The following is a 19,963-nucleotide window of genomic DNA, read 5'->3' on the forward strand; positions in this document are numbered from 1 at the left end:
AACAGTGTTGTATCTACAGAACAGGAACGTTAGAGGAACAGGTCAGTACAGGATTTGGGAACAGTGTTGTATCTACAGGTCATTACAGTTTTAGAGGGACCAGTTTGTATCACAGGTTACAGGAACCTAGAGGGAACAGTGTGTCATCTACAGGAACCTAATCTACAGGGTATTCAGGAACCTAGAGGGAACAGTGTTGTATTTGCAGGTGATACAGGAACCTAAGGGAACAGTGTTGTATCTACAGGTCTGTACAGGAACCTATAGAGGGAACAGTGTTGTATCTCAGGTCATACAGGAACCTATAGAGGGAACAGTGTTGTATCTACAGGTCAGTACAGGAACCTATAGAGGGCAGTGTTGTAACAGGTTTTGTACAGGAACCATGTTATCTACAGGTCAGTACAGGAACCTATAGAGGGAACAGTGTTGTATCTACAGGTCAATATCAGGAACCTATAGAGGGAACAGTGTTGTATCTACAGGTCAGTACAGGAACCTATAAGGGAACAGTGTTGTATCTACAGGTCAGCTAGTCAGGAACCTATGACAACAGTGTTGTATCTACAGGTTGTACAGGAACCAAAAGATGAACAAGTTCTCAGGTACAGGAACCTATAGAGGGAACAGTGTTGTATCTACAGGTCAGTATGATACAGGAACCTATAGAGGGAACAGTGTTGTATCTACAGGTCAGTACAGGAACCTATGGGAACAGTGTTGTATCTACAGGTCAGTGATTTACAGGAACCTATGTGGAACAGTGTTGTATCTTAGTACAGGAACCAGGGAACAGTATCTTCAAAACAGGAACCTTGTGTGAACAGTGGAATCTTCTATCTACAGTTCATACAGGAACCTATAGAGGGAACAGTGTTGTATCTACAGGTCAGTATGATAGGAACCTATTCAGGGAACAGTGTTGTATCTACAGGTCAGTATGATACAGGAACCTATAGAGGGAACAGTGTTGTATCTACAGGTCAGTTTACAGGAACCTATAGAGGGAACTCTAGTCAGTACAGGAACAGTGTTGTATCTACAGGTCAGTACAGGAACCTATAGAGGGAACAGTGTTGTATCTACAGGTCAGTATGATACAGGAACCTATAGAGGGAACAGTGTTGTATCTTCAGTAAAGGAACCTATAGAGGGAACAGTGTTGTATCTACAGGTCAGTACAGGAACCTATAGAGGGAACAGTGTTGTATCTACAGGTTTTACAGGAACCTATAGAGGGAACAGTGTTGTATCTACAGGTCAGTACAGGAACCTATGGGAACAGTGTTGTATCTACAGGCATATACAGGAACCTATAAAGGGAACAGTGTTGTATCTACAGGTCAGTATGATACAGGAACCTATAGAGGGAACAGTGTTGTATCTACAGGTCAGTATGATACAGGAACCTATAGAGGGAACAGTGTTGTATCTACAGGTCAGTATGTACAGGAACCTATAGAGGGAACAGTGTTGTATCTACAGGTCAGTATGATACAGGAACCTATAGAGGGAACAGTGTTGTATCTTTGGTTATACAGGAACCTATAGAGGGAACAGTGTTGTATCTACAGGTCAGATACAGGAACCTATAGAGGGAACAGTGTTGTATCTACAATGTACTGGAACCTTGACAGGAACCCTAGGAACAGTGTTGTATCTACAGGTCAGTATGATACAGGAACCTATAGAGGGAACAGTGTTGTATCTACAGGTCCCAGGAACCTATAGAGGGAACAGTGTTGTATCTACAGGTCAGTACGATACAGGAACCTATAGAGGGAACAGTGTTGTATCTACAGGTCAGTACAGGAACCTATAGAGGGAACAGTGTTGTATCTACAGGTCAGTAGATACAGGAACCTATAGAGGGAACAGTGTTGTATCTACAGGTCAGTATGATACAGGAACCTATAGAGGGAACAGTGTTGTATCTACAGGTCAGTACAGGAACCTATAGAGGGAACAGTGTTGTATCTACAGGTCAGTAGGAACCTATACAGGAACCTATAGAGGGAACAGTGTTGTATCTACAGGTCAGTATGATACAGGAACCTATAGAGGGAACAGTGTTGTATCTACAGGTCAGTACAGGAACCTATAGAGGGAACAGTGTTGTATCTACAGGTCAGAACCTATAGAGGGAACAGGAACCTATAGAGGGAACAGTGTTGTATCTACAGGTCAGTACGATACAGGAACCTATAGAGGGAACAGTGTTGTATCTACAGGTCAGTACGATACAGGAACCTATAGAGGGAACAGTGTTGTATCTACAGGTCAGTACAGGAACCTATAGAGGGAACAGTGTTGTATCTACAGGTCAGTACAGGAACCTATAGAGGGAACAGTGTTGTATCTACAGGTCAGTACAGGAACCTATAGAGGGAACAGTGTTGTATCTACAGGTCAGTATGATACAGGAACCTATAGAGGGAACAGTGTTGTATCTACAGGTCAGTACAGGAACCTATAGAGGGAACAGTGTTGTATCTACAGGTCAGTACAGGAACCTATAGAGGGAACAGTGTTGTATCTACAGGTCAGGACAGGAACCTATAGAGGGAACAGTGTTGTATCTACAGGTCAGTACGATACAGGAACCTATAGAGGGAACAGTGTTGTATCTACAGGTCAGTACAGGAACCTATAGAGGGAACAGTGTTGTATCTACAGGTCAGTACGATACAGGAACCTATAGAGGGAACAGTGTTGTATCTACAGGTCAGTATGATACAGGAACCTATAGAGGGAACAGTGTTGTATCTACAGGTCAGTACAGGAACCTATAGAGGGAACAGTGTTGTATCTACAGGTCAGTATGATACAGGAACCTATAGAGGGAACAGTGTTGTATCTACAGGTCAGTACAGGAACCTATAGAGGGAACAGTGTTGTATCTACAGGTCAGTACAGGAACCTATAGAGGGAACAGTGTTGTATCTACAGGTCAGTACGATACAGGAACCTATAGAGGGAACAGTGTTGTATCTACAGGTCAGTACAGGAACCTATAGAGGGAACAGTGTTGTATCTACAGGTCAGTACGATACAGGAACCTATAGAGGGAACAGTGTTGTATCTACAGGTCAGTATGATACAGGAACCTATAGAGGGAACAGTGTTGTATCTACAGGTCAGTATGATACAGGAACCTATAGAGGGAACAGTGTTGTATCTACAGGTCAGTACAGGAACCTATAGAGGGAACAGTGTTGTATCTACAGGTCAGTACAGGAACCTATAGAGGGAACAGTGTTGTATCTACAGGTCAGTACAGGAACCTATAGAGGGAACAGTGTTGTATCTACAGGTCAGTATGATACAGGAACCTATAGAGGCAACAGTGTTGTATCTACAGGTCAGTACGATACAGGAACCTATAGAGGGAACAGTGTTGTATCTACAGGTCAGTACAGGAACCTATAGAGGGAACAGTGTTGTATCTACAGGTCAGTACAGGAACCTATAGAGGGAACAGTGTTGTATCTACAGGTCAGTACGATACAGGAACCTATAGAGGGAACAGTGTTGTATCTACAGGTCAGTACAGGAACCTATAGAGGGAACAGTGTTGTATCTACAGGTCAGTACAGGAACCTATAGAGGGAACAGTGTTGTATCTACAGGTCAGTACGATACAGGAACCTATAGAGGGAACAGTGTTGTATCTACAGGTCAGTACAGGAACCTATAGAGGGAACAGTGTTGTATCTACAGGTCAGTACGATACAGGAACCTATAGAGGGAACAGTGTTGTATCTACAGGTCAGTACGATACAGGAACCTATAGAGGGAACAGTGTTCTATCTACAGGTCAGTATGATACAGGAACCTATAGAGGGAACAGTGTTGTATCTACAGGTCAGTACGATACAGGAACCTATAGAGGGAACAGTGTTCTATCTACAGGTCAGTATGATACAGGAACCTATAGAGGGAACAGTGTTCTATCTACAGGTCAGTACGATACAGGAACCGAGTATGGCAGAATGTGAACACTATTTACTGAAGTATAAGCAATTTGGAATAGGCCACTTCTCTAAGGGTTGGAGGATAAAAACATACCCTAGGTTGACTAGTTCCTAAAGCTACCACTGTAGCTTTAGCATATAACCACTGTAGCTTTAGCATATAACCACTGTAGCTTTAGCATATAACCACTGTAGCTTTAGCATATAACCACTGTAGCTTTAGCATATAAACACTGTAGCTTTAGCATATAACCACTGTTGCTTTAGCATATAACCACTGTAGCTTTAGCATAGAACCACTGTAGCTTTAGCATAGAACCACTGTAGCTTTAGCATAGAACCACTGTAGCTTTAGCATATAACCACTGTTGCTTTAGCATAGAACCACTGTAGCTTTAGCATAGAACCACTGTTGCTTTAGCATAGAACCACTGTAGCTTTAGCATAGAACCACTGTAGCTTTAGCATATAACCACTGTAGCTTTAGCATATAACCACTGTAGCTTTAGCATAGAACCACTGTAGCTTTAGCATAGAACCACTGTAGCTTTAGCATAGAACCACTGTAGCTTTAGCATAGAACCACTGTAGCTTTAGCATAGAACCACTGTAGCTTTAGCATAGAACCACTCGTGTCTTGTTTTTCTCTTTAGTTTGTTATAATTTCCACACGATGTCGGGTTCTTCGTTACACTAACGGAGCAAAACGTACTTTCTAGAGTTAGCATTGTGACCACTGCTTCTTGTTCCAAGGTATTTCGGTCCATACAGTAGACTTGCCAAGGTAACCCTGAGGTGTTGATGTCACTTGACTGTTAGGGAAGGTTTCTTACCTTCAGTGTGGAGCACGGTTGGCTGTTCCTCTGCTGTGAGCCGTAGCTGTTAGCATGCGCCTGCTGTGTGGAGGAGGCTAGCATCCCAGCTGAGTGGAGAGTATCCTTCTCATCTCTCGATAACGACTGGGTCTCGTCTCTCGACGACCTCGACGACTCTGGGATGGACTCCAGGACACAACACTCGATCTGGGGGATACGTGAAAGGTCAAAGGTGGAGGGTCAGAGGTGGAGAGGGTCTGTAGGAAACGGAGAGGAAAATAGACCCGATAGAGTTCTGGTCTGACCGAATTAGCATCGAAGCTAACAGGGTAAAGAGAGTAGTTGTGAATGGGGGAATTGGACACTCTCTTTCTCTCTCTACCTGTCTCTCTCTCTCTATTCACCTCCTCCTCAACTACCTTTCCTTCTCTCTTTCTAGTCTCTCTCCTCACCTCCTCCTCAACTACCTTTCCTTCTCTCTTTCTACTCTCTCTCTCCCCACCCCTTTCTCTCTCTAGTAGTGTGGTCAGGCATTGTGTTCATTTCTCAACACCATGAAATATTCAGCAGGTTGGTAACAAGAGGCTCTCTCTGCTGCCCTACTGTTACTAGGACACAGGCAACAACAAGAGTTACAACACACTGTGGGCAGAAATAAACTACATGTATTGACTGTGTTATGGTGGTAGATATAAACTACATGTACTGACTGTGTTATGGTGGTAGATATAAACTACATGTACTGACTGTGTTATGGTGGTAGATATAAACTACATGTACTGACTGTGTTATGGTGATAAACTACATGTACTGACTGTGTTATGGTGGTAAACTACATGTACTGACTGTGTTATGGTGGTAGATATAAACTACATGTACTGACTGTGTTATGGTGGTAGATATAAACTACATGTATTGACTGTGTTATGGTGGTAAACTACATGTACTGACTGTGTTATGGTGGTAGATATAAACTACATGTACTGACTGTGTTATGGTGGTAGATATAAACTACATGTACTGACTGTGTTATGGTGGTAGATATAAACTACATGTACTGACTGTGTTATGGTGGTAGATATAAACTACATGTACTGACTGTGTTATGGTGGTAAACTACATGTACTGACTGTGTTATGGTGGTAGATATAAACTACATGTACTGACTGTGTTATGGTGGTAAACTACATGTACTGACTGTGTTATGGTGGTAGATATAAACTACATGTATTGACTGTGTTATGGTGGTAGATATAAACTACATGTACTGACTGTGTTATGGTGGTAGATATAAACTACATGTACTGACTGTGTTATGGTGGTAAACTACATGTATTGACTGTGTTATGGTGGTAGATATAAACTACATGTACTGACTGTGTTATGGTGGTAGATATAAACTACATGTACTGACTGTGTTATGGTGGTAGATATAAACTACATGTACTGACTGTGTTATGGTGGTAGATATAAACAACATGTACTGACTGTGTTATGGTGGTAGATATAAACTACATGTATTGACTGTGTTATGGTGGTAGATATAAACTACATGTACTGACTGTGTTATGGTGGTAGATATAAACTACATGTACTGACTGTGTTATGGTGGTAGATATAAACTACATGTACTGACTGTGTTATGGTGGTAGATATAAACTACATGTACTGACTGTGTTATGGTGGTAGATATAAACTACATGTACTGACTGTGTTATGGTGGTAGATATAAACTACATGTACTGACTGTGTTATGGTGGTAGATATAAACTACATGTACTGACTGTGTTATGGTGGTAGATATAAACTACATGTACTGACTGTGTTATGGTGGTAGATATAAACTACATGTATTGACTGTGTTATGGTGGTAGATATAAACTACATGTACTGACTGTGTTATGGTGGTAGATATAAACTACATGTACTGACTGTGTTATGGTGGTAAACTACATGTACTGACTGTGTTATGGTGGTAGATATAAACTACATGTACTGACTGTGTTATGGTGGTAGATATAAACTACATGTACTGACTGTGTTATGGTGGTAGATATAAACTACATGTACTGACTGTGTTATGGTGGTAGATATAAACTACATGTACTGACTGTGTTATGGTGGTAGATATAAACTACATGTACTGACTGTGTTATGGTGGTAGATATAAACTACATGTATTGACTGTGTTATGGTGGTAGATATAAACTACATGTACTGACTGTGTTATGGTGGTAGATATAAACTACATGTACTGACTGTGTTATGGTGGTAGATATAAACTACATGTACTGACTGTGTTATGGTGGTAGATATAAACTACATGTACTGACTGTGTTATGGTGGTAGATATAAACTACATGTACTGACTGTGTTATGGTGGTAAACTACATGTATTGACTGTGTTATGGTGGTAGATATAAACTACATGTACTGACTGTGTTATGGTGGTAGATATAAACTACATGTACTGACTGTGTTATGGTGCTAGATATAAACTACATGTACTGACTGTGTTATGGTGGTAGATATAAACTACATGTACTGACTGTGTTATGGTGGTAGATATAAACTACATGTACTGACTGTGTTATGGTGGTAGATATAAACTACATGTACTGACTGTGTTATGGTGGTAGATATAAACTACATGTACTGACTGTGTTATGGTGGTAGATATAAACTACATGTACTGACTGTGTTATGGTGGTAGATATAAACTACATGTACTGACTGTGTTATGGTGGTAGATATAAACTACATGTACTGACTGTGTTATGGTGGTAAACTACATGTACTGACTGTGTTATGGTGGTAGATATAAACTACATGTACTGACTGTGTTATGGTGGTAGATATAAACTACATGTACTGACTGTGTTATGGTGGTAGATATAAACTACATGTACTGACTGTGTTATGGTGTAGATATAAACTACATGTACTGACTGTGTTATGGTGGTAGATATAAACTACATGTACTGACTGTGTTATGGTGGTAGATATAAACTACATGTACTGACTGTGTTATGGTGGTAGATATAAACTACATGTACTGACTGTGTTATGGTGGTAGATATAAACTACATGTACTGACTGTGTTATGGTGGTAGATATAAACTACATGTATTGACTGTGTTATGGTGGTAGATATAAACTACATGTATTGACTGTGTTATGGTGGTAGATATAAACTACATGTACTGACTGTGTTATGGTGGTAGATATAAACTACATGTACTGACTGTGTTATGGTGGTAAACTACATGTACTGACTGTGTTATGGTGGTAGATATAAACTACATGTACTGACTGTGTTATGGTGGTAGATATAAACTACATGTACTGACTGTGTTATGGTGGTAAACTACATGTACTGACTGTGTTATGGTGGTAAACTACATGTACTGACTGTGTTATGGTGGTATATATAAACTACATGTACTGACTGTGTTATGGTGGTAGATATAAACTACATGTACTGACTGTGTTATGGTGGTAGATATAAACTACATGTACTGACTGTGTTATGGTGGTAGATATAAACTACATGTACTGACTGTGTTATGGTGGTAGATATAAACTACATGTACTGACTGTGTTATGGTGGTAGATATAAACTACATGTACTGACTGTGTTATGGTGGTAAACTACATGTACTGACTGTGTTATGGTGATAGATATAAACTACATGTACTGACTGTGTTATGGTGGTAGATATAAACTACATGTACTGACTGTGTTATGGTGATAGATATAAACTACATGTACTGACTGTGTTATGGTGGTAAACTCCATGTACTGACTGTGTTATGGTGGTAGATATAAACTACATGTATTGACTGTGTTATGGTGGTAAACTACATGTACTGACTGTGTTATGGTGGTAGATATAAACTACATGTACTGACTGTGTTATGGTGGTAGATATAAAATATATGGGCCCCCCCTAGTATACAGGAGGTAGGTGGTATACAGGAGGAGGGTGGTTCCCCCCTAGTATACAGGAGGAGGGTGGTATACAGGAGGAGGGTGGGCCCCACCTAGTATACAGGAGGAGGGTGGTTCCCCCAGGGTGGGCCCCCCCCTAGTATACAGGAGGAGGGTGGGCCCCCCCCTAGTATACAGGAGGAGGGTGGGCCACACCTAGTATACAGGAGGAGGGTGGGCCCCACCTAGTATACAGGAGGAGGGTGGTATACAGGAGCAGGGTGGTATACAGGAGGCGGGTGTTATACAGGAGGAGGGTGGTATACAGGAGGAGGGTTGGCCACACCTAGTATACAGGAGGAGGGTGGTATACAGGAGGAGGGTGGTATACAGGAGGAGGGTGGTATACAGGAGGAGGGGGGTATACAGGAGGAGGGTGGTATACAGGAGGAGGGTGGTATACAGGAGGAGGGTGGTATACAGGAGCAGGGTGGTATACAGGAGGAGGGTGGTATACAGGAGGAGGGTGGTATACAGGAGGAGGGTTGGCCACACCTAGTATACAGGAGGAGGGTGGTATACAGGAGGAGGGTGGTATACAGGAGGAGGGGGGTATACAGGAGGAGGGTGGTATACAGGAGGAGGGTGGTATACAGGATGAGGGTGGTATACAGGAGGGTGGTATCCAGGAGGAGCGTGGTATACAGGAGGAGGGTGGTATACAGGAGGAGGGTGGTATACAGGAGGAGGGTGATATACAGGAGGAGGGTGGTATACAGGAGGAGGGTGGTATACAGGAGGAGGGTGGTATACAGGAGGAGGGTGGTATACAGGAGGAGGGTGGTATACAGGAGGAGGGTGGTATACAGGAGGAGGGTGGTATACAGGAGGAGGGTGGTATCCAGGAGGAGGGTGGTATACAGGAGGAGGGTGGTATACAGGAGGAGGGTGGTATACAGGAGGAGGGTGGTATACAGGAGGAGGGTGGTATACAGGAGGAGGGTGGTATACAGGAGGAGGGTGGTATCCAGGAGGAGGGTGGTATACAGGAGGAGGGTGGTATACAGGAGGAGGGTGGTATACAGGAGGAGGGTGGTATCCAGGAGGAAGGTGGTATCCAGGAGGAGGGTGGTATCCAGGAGGAGGGTGGTATTTTTATTTTATTTTTATTTTATTTCACCTTTATTTAACCAGGTAGGCTAGGGTGGTTGAGAACAAGTTCTCATTTGCAACTGGACCTGGCCAAGATGGTATAGCAGTGTGAACAGACAACACAGAGTTACACATGGAGTAAACAAGGAGCAAGTCAATAACACAGGAAAAAAAATGGGCAGTCTATATACAATGTGGCAAAAGGCATGAGGAGGTAGGGAATAATACAATTTTGGATTAACAGGAGTGATAAATGATCAGATGGGCATGTACAGGTAGAGAGGGTGGTGTGCAAAAGGAGAAAAGTAAATAAATAAAAACAGTATAAAAACAGTATGGGAATGAGGTAGGTAAAAAGGGTGAGCTATTTACCTATAGGGTATATACAGGAGTGGTATACAGGAGTTAGGTGTATCAGGATAGCTGAGGAAGTTGGAGAGGGAGATAAAAGTCTCCAACTTCAGCGATTTTGAGGAGTCGTTCCAGTCACAGGGTGGATACAGGAGGGGCGGCCAAATGGTGTTGGCAGGAGGGATGATCAGTGAGATACACCTGCTGGAGGCGCGTGCTACGGATGGGTGTTGCCATCAGTGACCAGTGAACTGAGATACAGGCGGGTTTACCTAGCATGGACTTGTAGATGACCTGGAGCCAGTGAGGAGGGTGGAATATGGAGTGAGGGTACTACAGAGCATACAAATCGCAGTGGTGGGTGGTATAAGGTGCTTTAGTGACAAAACGGAGGAGGGTGGTAGACTGCATCCAGTTTGCTGAGTAGAGTGTTGGAAGCCATTTTGTAGATGACATCGCCGAGTCGAGGATCGGTAGGATAGTCAGTTTTACTAGGGTAAGCTTGGCAGCGTGAGTGAAGGAGGCTTTGTTGCGGAATAGAAAGCCGACTCTGGATTTGATTTTTGATTGGAGATGTTTGATGTGAGTCTGGAAGGAGAGTTTGAGGTCTAGCCAGACACCTAGGTACTTATAGATGTCCACATATTCAAGGTTGGATACCATCCAGGGTGGTGATGCTAGTCGGGCATGCGGGTGCAGGCAGGATCGGTTGGTAAGCATGCATTTGGTTTACTCAGCGTTTAAGAGCAGTTGGAGGCCACGGAAGGAGTGCTGTATGGCATTGGGTGGTTTGGAGGTTGGATAGCACAGTGTCCAATGACGGGCCGAAAGTATATAGAATGGTGTGGTATGCGAGAGGTGGATCAGGGAATCGGGTGGCAGCAGGAGCAACATCATTGATATATACAGAGGAGAATTGAACCCTGTGGCACCCCCATAGAGACTGCCAGAGGACAGGACAGCATGCCCTCTGATTTGACACACTGAACTCTGTCTGCAAAGTGGTGGTGAACCAGGCAAGGCAGTCATCCCAAAAACCGAGGCTGTTGAGTCTGCCGATAATATTTGGTGATTGACAGAGAGGGGTGGTAGCCAGGCGAGGTCGATGAAGACGGCTGCACAGTACTGTCTTTTATCGATGGTGGTTATGATATCGTTTAGTACCTTGAGTGTGGCTGAGGTGCACCCATACCGGAGGAAACCAGGTGGCACAGCGGAGAAGGACGGTGGGATTGGAGATGGTCAGTGACCTGTTTGTTGACTTGGCTACAGGAAGACCTTAGATAGGCAGGGCAGGATGGATATAGGTCTATAGCAGTTTGGGTCCAGGGTGTCTCCCCCTTTGAAGAGGGGGATGACTGCGGCAGCTTTCCAATCCTTGGGGATCTCAGGAAAGAGAGGTTGAACAGGCTGGTAATAGGGGTTATACAGACAATGGTGCAGATAGTTTCAGGCGGGTCCAGATTGTCATAGCCCAGGACGGGTCCAGGTTTTGCAGCTCTTTCAGAACATCTGCTATCTGGATCTGGGTATCCAGGAGATACCTGGAGGAGGATGGTATACAGGAGGAAGGTGGTATACAGGAGGAGGGTGGTATACAGGAGGAGGGTGGTATACAGGAGGAAGGTGGTATACAGGAGGAGGGTGGTATACAGGAGGAGGGTAGTATACAGGAGGAGGGTGGTATACAGGAGGAGGGTGGTATACAGGAGGAGGGTGGTATACAGGAGGAGGGTGGTATACAGGAGGAGGGTGGTATACAGGAGGAGGGTGGTATACAGGAGGAGGGTGGTATCCAGGAGGAGGGTGGTATACAGGAGGAGGATGGTATACAGGAGGAGGGTGGTATACAGGAGGAGGGTGGTATACAGGAGGAGGGTGGTATACAGGAGGAGGGTGGTATCCAGGAGGAGGGTGGTATACAGGAGGAGGGTGGTATACAGGAGGAGGGTGGTATACAGGAGGAGGGTGGTATACAGGAGGAGGGTGGTATACAGGAGGAGGGTGGTATACAGGAGGAGGGTGGTATCCAGGAGGAAGGTGGTATACAGGAGGAGGGTGGTATACAGGAGGAAGGTGGTATCCAGGAGGAGGGTGGTATCCAGGAGGAGGGTGGTATACAGGAGGAAGGTGGTATACAGGAGGAGGGTGGTATCCAGGAGGAGGGTGGTATACAGGAGGAGGTGGTATACAGGAGGAAGGTGGTATACAGGAGGAGGGTGGTATACAGTATACAGTGTTAGAGTGTTTTGGGTTCCTGTCGTACCGGCAGTGGCTTGGCGACGCCGATGCGCACGACCCCGTAGCCGGTGGTTTTGAGGACGTGCACGGCGCGCCCCAGCGTCGACCGGACCAGGTCCACGTCGTTGACGGACATGAGCCGGTCACCGGGCAGCAGGCGTCCGTCTGAGTCGGCCACGCCACCGGGGACCAGGGAGCGGATCACCAGGACAGTCTTGGAGTCGTCCTCTGGGTCCTGGAGAGGGACAACATAAGGACCATGTGAACAACAGTTCAAAGGTCATGTCCTCCCAAAGGTCAAGTCCAATAGAAAGGAGAGAGTACAATTGTAAATGTAAATGTAAATGTTTTGCTTCCCAGTTCATCTTTTTAAAAATGTTATTGTCTTTCCAAAGGATCCACTCTTTGGCCCACCCTCCTCTCCTCGTCTCCTGGTCTACATTACTAGTGATCCCAAACCAGTTGAAAGAGAGGAGAGTAGGAAGCTACCTTAGACCATGGAGACGCACCACAGACTTACCTGGTAGTCTAGGATGCTGAATCCCAGGCCTTCCTCTCCCTTCACCAGCTCTATCACCTGACTGTCTCTCTCCCACATGGCCAGAGGAGGAGACACAGGCTTATTAAAACCACGACTCCCACAATCCATGTTGTTAGAACCAGGAAGTAGACAGCAGGGCTGGTCATACTGAGACTGGGAGAGGAGAGAGAGAGAGTTAGGGCACATCTCATATGACACCCCGGCTGCAGTCTGATTGACTATCTTTCCACCCTTCTTCCAGAAATAGTGTCCACTTGATCACTTCGCCAAATGGCATTAAAGGGATTGGATTGACCCCACCAATATGTCTGACACCATCTCCATATCCCTCCATTTCCCCATTCCTCTATCCAAAATCTGTCCATCTCTATATCCCTCCATCTCTATATCCCTCCATCTCCCCATCCCTCCATCTCTATATCCCTCCATCTCCATATCCCTCCATCTCTATATCCCTCCATCTCCATCTCCTATATCCCCCTCCATCTCAATATCCTCCTCCATCTCCATATCCCTCCATCTCCCCATCCCTCCATCTCTATATCCCTCCATCTCCATATCCCTCCATCTCCATATCCCTCCATCTCTATATCCCTCCATCTCCATATCCCTCCATCTCCATATCCCTCCATCTCCATATCCCTCCATCTCCATATCCCTCCATCTCCCCATCCCTCCATCTCTATATCCCTCCATCTCCATATCCCTCCATCTCCATATCCCTCCATCTCTATATCCCTCCATCTCTATATCCCTCCATCTCTATATCCCTCCATCTCTATATCCCTCCATCTCTATATCCCTCCATCTCTATATCCCTCCATCTCCATATCCCTCCATCTCCATATCCCTCCATCTCCATCTCTATATCCCTCCATCTCATATATCCCTCCATCTCTATATCCCTCCATCTCTATATCCCTCCATCTCCATATCCCTCCATCTCTATATCCCTCCATCTCTATATCCCTCCATCTCTATATCCCTCCATCTCTATATCCCTCCATCTCTATATCCCTCCATCTCCATATCCCTCCATCTCCATATCCCTCCATCTCTATATCCCTCCATCTCAATATCCCTCCATCTCTATATCCCTCCATCTCTATATCCCTCCATCTCTATATCCCTCCATCTCCATCTCCCTCCATCTCTATATCCCTCCTTCTCCATATCCCTCCATCTCTATATCCCTCCATCTCTATATCCCTCCATCTCCATATCCCTCCATCTCCATATCCCTCCATCTCTATATCCCTCCATCTCCATATCCCTCCATCTCCATATCCCTCCATCTCCATATCCCTCCATCTCCATATCCCTCCATCTCCATATCCCTCCATCTCTATATCCCTCCATCTCCATATCCCTCCATCTCCATATCCCTCCATCTCTATATTCCTCCATCTCCATATCCCTCCATCTCCATATCCCTCCATCTCCATATCCCTCCATCTCTATATCCCTCCATCTCCATATCCCTCCATCTCCATATCCCTCCATCTCTATATTCCTCCATCTCCATATCCCTCCATCTCCATATCCCTCCATCTCCATATCCCTCCATCTCTATATCCCTCCATCTCCATATCCCTCCATCTCTATATCCCTCCATCTCTATATCCCTCCATCTCTATATCCCTCCATCTCCATATCCCTCCATCTCCATATCCCTCCATCTCTATATCCCTCCATCTCTATATCCCTCCATCTCTATATCCCTCCATCTCTATATCCCTCCATCTCCATATTCCTCCATCTCCATATCCCTCCATCTCCATATCCCTCCATCTCTATATCCCTCCATCTCTATATCCCTCCATCTCTATATCCCTCCATCTCTATATCCCTCCATCTCTATATCCCTCCATCTCTATATCCCTCCATCTCTATATCCCTCCATCTCTATATCCCTCCATCTCCATATCCCTCCATCTCCATATCCCTCCATCTCCATATCCCTCCATCTCTATATCCCTCCATCTCCATATCCCTCCATCTCCATATCCCTCCATCTCCATATCCCTCCATCTCCATATCCCTCCATCTCTATATCCCTCCATCTCCATATCCCTCCATCTCCATATCCCTCCATCTCTATATCCCTCCATCTCTATATCCCTCCATCTCTATATCCCTCCATCTCTATATCCCTCCATCTCCATATCCCTCCATCTCCATCTCTATATCCCTCCATCTCCATATCCCTCCATCTCTATATCCCTCCATCTCTATATCCCTCCATCTCTATATCCCTCCATCTCTATATCCCTCCATCTCCATCTCTCCATATCCCTCCATCTCCATATCCCTCCATCTCCATATCCCTCCATCTCCATATCCCTCCATCTCTATATCCCTCCATCTCCATATCCCTCCATCTCTATATTCCTCCATCTCTATATCCCTCCATCTCCATATCCCTCCATCTCCATATCCCTCCATCTCTATATTCCTCCATCTCCATATCCCTCCATCTCCATATCCCTCCATCTCCATATCCCTCCATCTCTATATCCCTCCATCTCCATATCCCTCCATCTCTATATCCCTCCATCTCCATATCCCTCCATCTCCATATCCCTCCATCTCTATATCCCTCCATCTCTATATCCCTCCATCTCCATATCCCTCCATCTCTATATCCCTCCATCTCCATATCCCTCCATCTCTATATCCCTCCATCTCCATATCCCTCCATCTCCATATCCCTCCATCTCTATATCCCTCCATCTCTATATCCCTCCATCTCTATATCCCTCCATCTCTATATCCCTCCATCTCCATATCCCTCCATCTCTATATCCCTCCATCTCTATATCCCTCCATCTCCATATCCCTCCATCTCCATCTCTATATCCCTCCATCTCTATATCCCTCCATCTCTATATCCCTCCATCTCTATATCCCTCCATCTCTATATCCCTCCATCTCTATATCCCTCCATCTCCATATCCCTCCATCTCCATATCCCTCCATCTCTATATCCCTCCATCTCTATATCCCTCCATCTCTATATCCCTCCATCTCTATATCCCTCCATCTCTATATCCCTCCATCTCCATATCCCTCCATCTCCATATCCCTCCATCTCTATATCCCTCCATCTCCATATCCCTCCATCTCTATATCCCTCCATCTCTATATCCCTCCATCTCTATATCCCTCCATCTCTATATCCCTCCATCTCTATATCCCTCCATCTCCATATCCCTCCATCTCCATATCCCTCCATCTCCATATCCCTCCATCTCTATATCCCTCCATCTCTATATCCCTCCATCTCCACATCCCTCCATCTCTATATCCCTCCATCTCTATATCCCTCCATCTCTATATCCCTCCATCTCTATATCCCTCCATCTCTATATCCCTCCATCTCCATATCCCTCCATCTCCATATCCCTCCATCTCCATATCCCTCCATCTCCATATCCCTCCATCTCCATATCCCTCCATCTCCATATCCCTCCATCTCCCCATCCCTCCTCCCCCTCCATCTCCCCTCCATCACCCCATCCCTCCATCCCTCCTCCCCATCCCTCTCTACCTTGCCGTTGAACTCAGCCAGTAGCTCTTTGAGGGGGAGCTGTACATCTTCATCATCATCATCGTCGTGGTCACTGTCCCGTAGCTGTGGGTGCACGACGCGGCAGCACACCATACAGACACACAGAGGCAGCTCTCTCAGAACGCTGATCACCTCTCTGTGAGTCTCTCCTATCAGAGGGATACCATTCGCCTGGGAGAGGGGAGAAGCTGGTCTGGTCAGCAAACATGTTGAATGTGCTGCATGTAGCTACATCATAGCAGAACAGGGTCAATGTGCTGCATGTAGCTACATCATAGCAGAACAGGGTCAATGTGCTGCATGTAGCTACATCATAGCAGAACAGGGTCAATGTGCTGCATGTAGCTACATCATAGCAGAACAGGGTCAATGTGCTGCATGTAGCTACATCATAGCAGAACAGGGTCAATGTGCTGCATGTAGCTACATCATAGCAGAACAGGGTCAATGTGCTGCATGTAGCTACATCATAGCAGAACAGGGTCAATGTGCTGCATGTAGCTACATCATAGCAGAACAGGGTCACTGTTCCATTGGATCATGTGGATGGGTGAATACATGAATGAATGAACAAATGAATGAACAAACAAATGAATGAATGAATGAATGAATGAATGAATGAATGAATGAACAAAGTAGTGAATTAAAGAACAAATTAATTAATTAACAAACCAAATGAATGAACAAAGCCTGGTTAAATAAAGGTGTTCTCAACTGGCCGACCTGGTTAAATAAAGGTGTTCTCAACTGACCTACCTGGTTAAATAAAGGTGTTCTCAACTGGCCTACCTGGTTAAATAAAGGTGTTCTCAACTGACCTACCTGGTTAAATAAAGGTGTTCTCAACTGACCTACCTGGTTAAATAAAGGTGTTCTCAACTGGCCTACCTGGTTAAATAAAAGTGTTCTCAACTGACCTACCTGGTTAAATAAAGGTGTTCTCAACTGACCTACCTGGTTAAATAAAGGTGTTCTCAACTGACCTACCTGGTTAAATAAAGGTGTTCTCAACTGACCTACCTGGTTAAATAAAGGTGTTCTCAACTGACCTACCTGGTTAAATAAAGGTGTTCTCAACTGACCTACCTGGTTAAATAAAGGTGTTCTCAACTGACCTACCTGGTTAAATAAAGGTGTTCTCAACTAGCCTACCTGGTTAAATAAAGGTGTTCTCAACTGACCTACCTGGTTAAATAAAGGTGTTCTCAACTGACCTACCTGGTTAAATAAAGGTGTTCTCAACTGACCTACCTGGTTAAATAAAGGTGTTCTCAACTGGCCTACCTGGTTAAATAAAGGTGTTCTCAACTAGCCTACCTGGTTAAATAAAGGTGTTCTCAACTGACCTACCTGGTTAAATAAAGGTGTTCTCAACTGACCTACCTGGTTAAATAAAGGTGTTCTCAACTGACCTACCTGGTTAAATAAAGGTGTTCTCAACTAGCCTACCTGGTTAAATAAAGGTGTTCTCAACTGGCCTACCTGGTTAAATAAAGGTGTTCTCAACTGGCCTACCTGGTTAAATAAAGGTGTTCTCAACTGGCCTACCTGGTAAAATAAAGGTGAAATATGTTTTGTTTAAATGAATGTATGGATGTTAATCAGTCCGTCCCACCTCCAGTATCTGGTCTCCAGGGTGTATCTTCCTGCTCTGTCCGACGGGCCCCTCAGGTAAGACGGAGCACAGGTAGTGGTGTCCTGCCCTGGCCTCCGTGCTGATGCCAAGACCACTGGTCTCACTGAACCTCTCCAGCTGACACACCTGGGAAGAGGAGGGATAGTAGGGGTTAATAACACTCTCCTGTCTATAGCTGACACACCTGGGAAGAGGAGGGATAGTAGGGGTTAATAACACTCTCTATAGCTGACACACCTGGGAAGAGGAGGGATAGTAGGGGTTAATAACACTCTCCTGTCTATAGCTGACACACCTGGGAAGAGGAGGGATAGTAGGGGTTAATAACACTCTCTATAGCTGACACACCTGGGAAGAGGAGGGATAGTAGGGGTTAATAACACTCTCTATAGCTGACACACCTGGGAAGAGGAGGGATAGTAGGGGTTAATAACACTCTCCTCTCTATAGCTGACACACCTGGGAAGAGGAGGGATAGTAGGGGTTAATAACACTCTCCTCTCTATAGCTGACACACCTGGGAAGAGGAGGGGTAGTAGGGGTTAATAACACTCTCCTCTCTATAGCTGACACACCTGGGAAGAGGAGGGATAGTAGGGGTTAATAACACTCTCCTCTCTATAGCTGACACACCTGGGAAGAGGAGGGATAGTAGGGGTTAATAACACTCTCCTCTCTATAGCTGACACACCTGGGAAGAGGAGGGGTAGTAGGGGTTAATAACACTCTCCTCTCTATAGCTGACACACCTGGGAAGAGGAGGGATAGTAGGGGTTAATAACACTCTCCTCTCTATAGCTGACACACCTGGGAAGAGGAGGGATAGTAGGGGTTAATAACACTCTCCTCTCTATAGCTGTACAGTCGTGGCTAAAAGTTTTGAGAATGACACAAATATTCATTTCCACAAAGTTTTCTGCTTCAGTGTCTTTACATATTTTTGTCAGATATTACGATGGAATACTCAAGTATAATTACAAGCATTTCATAAGTGTCAAAGGCTTTTATTGACAATCACATGAAGTTGATGCAAAGAGTCAATATGTGCAGTGTTGACCCTTCTTTTCAAGACCTCTGCAATCCGCCCTGGCATGCTGTCAATTAACTTCTGGGCCACATCCTGACTGATGGCAGTCCATTGTGCATAATCAATGCTTGGAGGTTGTCAGAATTTGTGGGGTTTTGTTTGTCCACCCACCTCTTGAGGATGGACCACAAGTTCTCAATGGGATTAAGGTCTGGGGAGTTTCTGGCCTTGGACCCAAAATGTTTTGGAGCCACTTAGTTACCACTTCTGCCCTTTGGCAAGGTGCTCCATCAGGCTGGAAAAGGCATTGTTTGTCACCAAACTGTTCCTGGATGGCTGGGAGAAGTTGCTCTCAGAGGATGTGTTGGTACCATTATTTATTCATGGCTGTGTGAGTGAGCCAACTCCCTTGGCTGAGAAGCAACCCCACACATGAATGGTCTCAGGATGCTTTACTGTTGGTATGACACAGGACTGATGGTAGCGCTCACCTTGTCTTCTCCGGACAAGCTTTTTTCCCAGATGCCCCAAACAATCAGAAAGGGGATTCATCAGAGTAAATGACTTTACCCCAGTCCTCAGCAGTCCAATCCCTGTACCTTTTGCAGAATATCAGTCTGTCCCTGATGTTTTTCCTGGAGATAAGTGGATTCTTTGCTGCCCTTCTTGACACCAGACCATCCTCCAAAAGTCTTCGCCTCACTGTGCAGATGCACTCACACCT

General features: G+C 44.9%; 1 protein-coding gene across 1 annotated transcript in view; it reads right to left on the bottom strand.

Moving 5' to 3' along the window:
* LOC127917913 (multiple PDZ domain protein-like) overlaps positions 1-19,963 on the bottom strand; it is a gene marked incomplete at its 3' end in the record, with an annotated part of 83,268 nt that overhangs the window by 50,033 nt on the left and 13,272 nt on the right. Inside the window, 5 exon segments of the mRNA XM_052501032.1 lie at positions 4,808-4,996; positions 12,490-12,699; positions 12,985-13,158; positions 16,556-16,747; positions 18,192-18,338. Of these exon segments, the coding sequence (XP_052356992.1) occupies positions 4,808-4,996; positions 12,490-12,699; positions 12,985-13,158; positions 16,556-16,747; positions 18,192-18,338 (912 nt within the window).

Source organism: Oncorhynchus keta, unplaced genomic scaffold (genome assembly GCF_023373465.1).
Source record: "Oncorhynchus keta strain PuntledgeMale-10-30-2019 unplaced genomic scaffold, Oket_V2 Un_contig_12389_pilon_pilon, whole genome shotgun sequence".
Classification (NCBI taxonomy): domain Eukaryota; kingdom Metazoa; phylum Chordata; class Actinopteri; order Salmoniformes; family Salmonidae; genus Oncorhynchus; species Oncorhynchus keta.